Below are 7,504 nucleotides of genomic sequence, written 5' to 3'. Positions count from 1 at the left end.
ATCAATGTGAAACTGTATGATACAATTAAGCTCTTATGAATAAAACAAAGTGATGCACAGACAAACAGATTTAATGTCTTTTGCACATTATTATCTTGGTTTTTAACATATCTTTATTCCAGGACAACTGCACAAGGCAGACACTAAAGCCTGATTAAAACAGTCACACAACCCTTTTAACAAATACCATATACAATCCCAATCAACTGCACAAGGCAGACACTAAAGCCTGATTAAAACAGTCACACAACCCTTTTAACAAATACCATATACAATCACAATCAACTGCACAAGGCAGACACTATAGCTTGATTAAAACAGTCACACAACCCTTTTAACAAATACCATATACAATCACAATCAACTGCACAAGGCAGACACTATAGCTTGATTAAAACAGTCACACAACCCTTTTAACAAATACCATATACAATCACAATCAACTGCACAAGGTAGACACTAAAGCCTGATTAAAACACAGTCACACGACCCTTTTAACAAATACCATATACAATCCCAATCAACTGCACAACGCAGACACTAAAGCCTGATTAAAACACAGTCACACAACCCTTTTAACAAATACCATATACAATCACAATCAACTGCACAAGGATGCATGGCTGAGACATATCGGAAAGCTGTCAAGAATTTTGATCCTAAAGTGCGGTCTGGCTATATTAACCCACCCCCATAATTTATATTCCAGGCCTGACAATGACTGTCACTCTGATCTTCAAATAATAAGCGCTAATGAATATAAATCATCATGCTTGTGTCTGATTAAATTGTAATTGATTGATTAACTCAGATGGAGTGCTTGGCTTTAGCACTTTGATATGATTAGGCATCAATTTGCAATGCGCTGGTTTTGAGGGACACAGGCAATTCAAATATTTAATCTGAGGTTTTCAAGTATGTAGGTCTATTATAGACAATTGATATGAAATAATGTACATTTGATCAGGTAAAAACCTAGTTTATCATAAAGCTGATACTTGAGTATTGATTTTTGATTTTGCCTATCATTGTAGTGACAGTAAGATTCCACTAGATGGCACACATTCTCGCATGGGTTCATATGCTCAAAGAGGATGTTTTGAATTTTGTATTCAAACAATATTTTTAGTAGGGCACAGCTATTCCATCATAATCAAAACAAAACATATTTTGACTTCACACATGTTTGACATCTTCTTCATCTTCTTTGAAGACCTGTGCCAACAGGAGACCTGACTCAAAAACAACAACAATGACAAGCAGAACAGAAGTTTAAAAAAATAAGAAAAAGGTTAAAATATCAGCCCACTGTGATGAATACCAAAAAGCCAAAAGATTGTCCCCATATTAAGCACGCACCAGTATCGCACACCTTATATCATGAGAGATTTAATCACGTTTTATGCGGTCATGAGACACAATCCCTGGGCTTTAGAGCACAACCTGAGGTACATTTTCATAAATTAGAAAGTGTAAGCAGGGGGGGAATTTGGTTTGTTCTGTTTTAATGAGCTTGAGAAATGGATATTATTTTATGCTCCCGTGTTTGTAATGTGATCTATTTTTACCCATGGTTCATCCTGTTCGTCCTCTCTCTGTTAGCACCATCTACACAGCTGCTGTGTCTTCAGGCAGCCAGTCAGTTGGAACGATACAACAATCATACGCTGCATTGGCAGCCATTAGGCAGGTCAGCCAGAGAGTGAATGTGCTTAGCTGGCTGAAACAGGCCTAACAAGTCTGGCCTGAGAATTATTTGGGAAACAGTATTTTATGCTGGTAGGGACTGAAAAGACCCAGCAGCGGCTGGGAATGTAAAGCCAGAATAAATCATTGTTTTATGACGCAAAAGTGGCTTGCAGGTGTCTGCACTGATGTCTGGTAATTGTTTTGCCAATGTATTAGTAATTTTGTCTAAATTGACTGCAAATTTGTAATTAATTGTAATGCATTGACCATCCAAGAATTTACAATAATGATATACTAATAATTAAATTCCAATTTACTTTATAACTGAGACAACTGCATGCTACACATGTGGTTTAGAAAGCTAATCATATTAACTTGGCAAAAGTAGTAATAATCACCACAATGCAATTATATGTCAGCACCGAATGGCGTTATGTTTGAGAGATCAAAGCATGCAGGATTCTGTGGTGATCAAATATAAATATATTTGTAAGAGAGAGATCAGAGAGAGAGAGAGAGAGAGAGAGAGTGAGAGAGAGAGAGAGACAGAGAAAGTGAGAGAGAGAAAGGGGGAGAGAGAGAGCGAGAGAGAGAAAGGGAGACGAGATTCTTTCAGACATGTTTATCAGATATGTACTCTCAGATGTATTCTCTCTATGTCTGTTTCCCCTGCTGTAAATATTCACATTTCACTTTCTAACTTTCTATCTGTCCTATTTTAGTTATAATCTCTAGATTCCTATAGAAAAATCTCTAGTTTACATTTTAAATTTGTAAAGTAGTAAAGACATGTATTTGGGATTAAAAGAAAATGCATTTCATAAGGCTGGAGTGAGAGAAGGGGAATGACTGGACTCTTGGGTTGAAGTGTGGTATTTGTTTTACATTCACCACGGTAATGTGTGCCTTCCGGCTGCTGTCTTCATGACATGAAAGTACAACCACAGATTTGTCAGACCAACTGGATACTCTGCTCTGCATTATTAAATTAAATTGTTTCCTCAACAGCTGAAGCCAAAACTTTCCTAATTATGAATCTAATAAGTATGCGTAAAGTGCCGTGACCGAGGACAGTACTGTGTCAATCGGTGTTCTATCTACGGACACCCTATGAATATTAATCAACTAGCACCAGATACTAATTAGTGCATGGGAGCAATGCTGGAACTGACCATGCGGTCGGTTTACAAAATCTGTCCTCGAGTGAGACTGGTACAAAGGGAAAGTTTTTTCCTGTGTGGGTACATATGAAGAAGGTGATCGATCAGTGGTTCCCAACCCTGTTCCTGGAGATCTACCATCCTCTAGGTCAGCCATCATCAAATCTGGACCTCAAATCCAAATCTGGCCCTGGTTTTCTTTTCTCCCATTGAATTAGCTGAATAATTAGTTTTACCGATTGGCCAGACTGTCTTCACACCTGACGAGGGATGGAAAACCAGCAGTCCTCGGACCTCGAGGGCTGTGATTTGATGATCCCTGCTTTAGGTTTTCATCTCAACACCTGAGTCTACTAATTAGCAGCTCAATGAGATCTGGTGCCTGGATCACAAAGCAGGATTACTGAGTTATCTGGATATCTACCCTGAATAAAACCCGGAACAACTCTTTTTACTTCAGTCCCTGTTCCAGATTTGAGAGGGTTCCGGGTTTTACCGCACTTATATCCTGCTCGATGATGCGAGCCCCAGACCTTTTGAATGAGCCGTGATTTGCTGTGGCTGGACAGGATGGTAGATCTCCAGGAATAGGGCTGGGAAGCCACTGTGACAGATGGAGAGAGAAAAAAGAGCTCCAGAAAAAGAAAGATCTGGAGAAAAGAGAGGGTTAAATGGAGGGAAAGGGGATGGAGGCACATCTTTGAGATCAGTGGCTCCGGGGCACAGAGCATGCCTGCGAGCTCTTTCCCTCTCTGTGTTTGATCCTCCTCCTTATGAAGAGGAGTTCAACCACACAGCTGTCATGAAAACAGTCATACCAGCTACTCCCCGCTGCTCAAGACACACAGGCACACACACACGCTCACACACACACATACACACGTACACACACACGCAGACATGCACACACATGCAGACACACACGCACAGGCACACACACACACATACACACGTACACACACACGCACACACACAGACATGCACACACATACACACACACACACTGACATGTGCACACACATACATGCGCAGACACACACACATGAACACACACAATAATAATTATTATTATTGATGAGTATAAATATATGAATATTAACAATACATATATTCATATATTTATACTCATCAATAATTATGGCAATGATTATTATGCTGAATTATTTAGTCATTGCTAAGACACTGCGTGTGTGTGTGTGAGTGCACATGTGTGTATGCATGTGTGTGTGTCTGTCTCTGTGTGTGTGGGCTTGTGCATGTGTGTCCATGTGTGTGCGTGTGTGTGTTTTTGCATGTGTGTGTGTGTTCATGTGTGTGTGTCTGCGCATGTATGTGTGTGCACATGTCAGTGTGTGTGTGTGTATGTGTGTGCATGTCTGTGTGTGTGCGTGTGTGTGTACGTGTGTATGTGTGTGTGTGTGCCTGTGCGTGTGTGTCTGCATGTGTGTGCATGTCTGCGTGTGTGTGTACGTGTGTATGTGTGTGTGTGAGCGTGTGTGTGTGCCTGTGTGTCTTGAGCAGCGGGGAGTAGCTGGTATGACTGTTTTCATGAAAGCTGTGTGGTTGAACTCCTCTTCACTCCAATGGCATAGTGACATGACATACGTATCTCCCATTACATTTGTCATAATGTTATTTAACTTCTTGTAAACTTGACATTACATTTATTAATTCTTGTGACATGAATCGGATTACATTTTTTATATACAACTGCTTTTTTATTTAGACTGATGAATATATAGCTTTTGCTTGGTAGACTAAGCGAGGCTTACATTCTTCAAAACCCAATCCTGGTCGTATTCAGGCTCTAATTGACGAAATGTTTTTTATTCCGCGCAAACAAACCTTGCATGAACTGTGATTGGCAAGTCACTAGTGTGTCACAGCAACCACTGCGATACCCCTCTCTCTCTCTCGCGCTCTCCCTCTCTCTCTCCCTCTGCCTCTCTCTTTCTCTCTCTCGGAATGATGCCAAGCCTTCGGCTGGCGTAATGCTTTAACCGGGTGCTTTTGCTGGTCAGTGCGCAACGACTGTACGCGTCGTGGATAAATAAACGATTAAATAAGCATGTGGAAAGGAAACAAGTGAAAGCCGAAACATGACCGTCTGATTCTTGGAAAGACAGAAACCCCAGAAATAAAGGCGCCTGCAACGCTGTAGCCTTTCAAAACTCGGAAAAAAGTAAATAAACTCAGTGTGTATGGTGGATCTTATCGCGGTTGTTGCGAGGTCAACCACATTAAGACAGATCTTTATTCTGCATGAGTTTTAATATAATTTTTTTGTAATTGAGTAAATCAAACTATGGGTCGATATGGCATGGGAGGACTGACGCGACAAATGGAATTGATACAATTGCACCTTTTCAATTTGCTGTACTTTCGACTCAGACACTCAGGACCTGTGGTATGGATGTACAAGGCAAACGAGGCTTAAAGGAAACGAAATGCGTACAGAATGAATGGAACCCAACTGACTCTTACCTCGCAGGGGCAGAACTCAGAGAATGCGAACGGCACAAGCGCATCTAGACCCCCGCCACACTGCCAGACCGCCGCTGCGTTCATTATCCTGGTTGTCATCGTAATCATCGCAGTGACCATCGTGGGGAATGTGCTGGTCGTGGTGGCTGTTTTCACCAGCAGAGCGCTCCGGGCACCTCAGAACCTATTTCTGGTTTCACTGGCGTCCGCAGATATCCTGGTGGCCACTTTGGTCATTCCCTTCTCGCTTGCCAACGAAGTGATGGGATACTGGTACTTCGGGAGCACCTGGTGTGCTTTATATCTGGCCCTGGATGTTCTATTCTGTACTTCATCCATCGTCCACCTCTGTGCCATTAGCCTGGACAGGTATTGGTCTGTGACAAAAGCAGTGAGCTATAACTTAAAGAGGACGCCCCGACGAATCAAGGCAATGATCGGAGTGGTGTGGGTCATATCAGCAGTCATCTCCTTTCCGCCTCTGGTTATGACTAAACACGATGAGCGGGAATGTTTGATCAATGACGAGACCTGGTACATTCTTTCTTCTTGCGTGGTGTCGTTCTTTGCGCCCTGCGTAATAATGATTCTGGTGTATTGTAAGATATACCGGGTGGCCAAGCAGCGCGCTGCGACCGTGTTCGTGGCCAGAAACGGGTTGGAGAGACAACCCTCGCAGTCTGAGACTTGTTTCGTGCGCAAGAACAAGTCGGACATGGAGAGTCCGAGCAGTCACAGTTCAGGCAGCAACCAGCGACAGGAGGAACTGGACGACATTGATCTGGAGGAGAGCGTCCCCTCCGATAACAAAATTGGGAACTCTCGGTTCTCCAAGAGGAGTCAAACGGAGGGCTCTAACTACTGTGCCAAACGGTCCTGTCGCCTTTCCTGGGCTTCCAGTCGAGCTTCCCAACTATTTCAGGAACAAATGTCGAAACGGCAACAGTCCATTTCTAGGACTAAAGTGGCACAGATGAGGGAGAAGCGTTTCACTTTCGTGCTCGCGGTGGTGATGGGAGTCTTCGTGCTCTGCTGGTTCCCGTTCTTTTTCTCTTATAGCCTGCTCGCCATATGCAGGGAAAATTGCATAATCCCAGACGCGCTATTCAAACTTTTCTTTTGGATTGGCTACTGTAACAGCTCAGTAAATCCTATTATTTACACCATTTTCAACAGGGATTTTCGAAAAGCGTTCAAGAAAATCCTGTGCAGGACGGAGAAACGCACATGAATTTGTTTTGTGCTTCGATTTCTATTCCTACTTAGTCGTGTCGGTGGCTATTTACATGAACCTATACAAATAAATAGTTATTTATGACATGTGACATTTAGGTATGTAAATACGTTTGAATTGATAGGTATTTATATGTATGCGCAATTCATGGTTTGCACGCCCATCTAAAACACGCGTCACCAAGCGTCGTTGATATTGATTGGAAAAATATACACTTAGTCAGTGTTTAGTCTGGCATTGTGAAAAGGTGCGTTTTTGTAGCCTATATGTTTACAGTAGGAAATTGTAAGACATTTCACGAAAAGCAAAGCAAAGTATTTTCAAGCAAAGTTGCAGTACCTTAACGATTAAAACGTACACTGCAAGCATACCGTATTTCCTGTCACTTCACATCTCATGACCAATGTTCGATACAAAAATCAAATTGATAAAACGTGTGTGTTTTTATTTATCAGAAATGGTGATGGTCGCTTTAGGCACTGTAAGCGATGCGTAACGATGCAGAACGAGTAGTGCCTGAATCAAAAGGTATTGGGGTTGCAACATCAAAATAATCTGTTAGGAATTTGTTCAAATATACCCAGTGGCCATTTTATTAGGTAGGTCTGTACGCCAGTTTGTAAATATTTAGTCAGCCAATCATGTGGTAGAAACTAAATGCATAAAATCATGCAGACGTGGCCAAGATGTTCAGCTGTTTGTCAGACCAAATGTGAGAATAGGGAAAAAATGTGATCTAAGTGATTTTGACCGTGGAATTATTGTTGGTGCCAGACAGGGTGATTTGAGTATTTAAAAAAATGGCTGATCTCAAAATGGTGCGTGAATGGTGCGAAAGACAAAGAACAGACCGTAACGCAAATAACCACGCATTACAACAGTGGTATGCAGAAGAGCATCTCTGAACACACGATGTGTCAAACCTCTAAGTGGATAG

At 41.9% G+C, this 7,504-nt stretch overlaps 1 protein-coding gene across 1 annotated transcript; it reads left to right on the top strand.

Moving 5' to 3' along the window:
* Nucleotides 1–2,345: 2,345 nt before the first annotated feature.
* Nucleotides 2,346–6,803, top strand: LOC133133838 (alpha-2Db adrenergic receptor-like). Its single transcript, XM_061250078.1, has 2 exons — nucleotides 2,346–2,363; nucleotides 5,341–6,803. Exons 1-2 carry the CDS (start codon nucleotides 2,346–2,348, stop codon nucleotides 6,562–6,564), a joined length of 1,242 nt encoding a protein of 413 aa, XP_061106062.1. The 3' UTR covers nucleotides 6,565–6,803.
* Nucleotides 6,804–7,504: the final 701 nt, after the last annotated feature.

Source organism: Conger conger, chromosome 7, assembly GCF_963514075.1.
Source record: "Conger conger chromosome 7, fConCon1.1, whole genome shotgun sequence".
Classification (NCBI taxonomy): Eukaryota; Metazoa; Chordata; class Actinopteri; order Anguilliformes; family Congridae; genus Conger; species Conger conger.
Note: the sequence above shows the minus strand (reverse complement) of the source record. Positions and strands in the feature narration are given on the sequence as shown.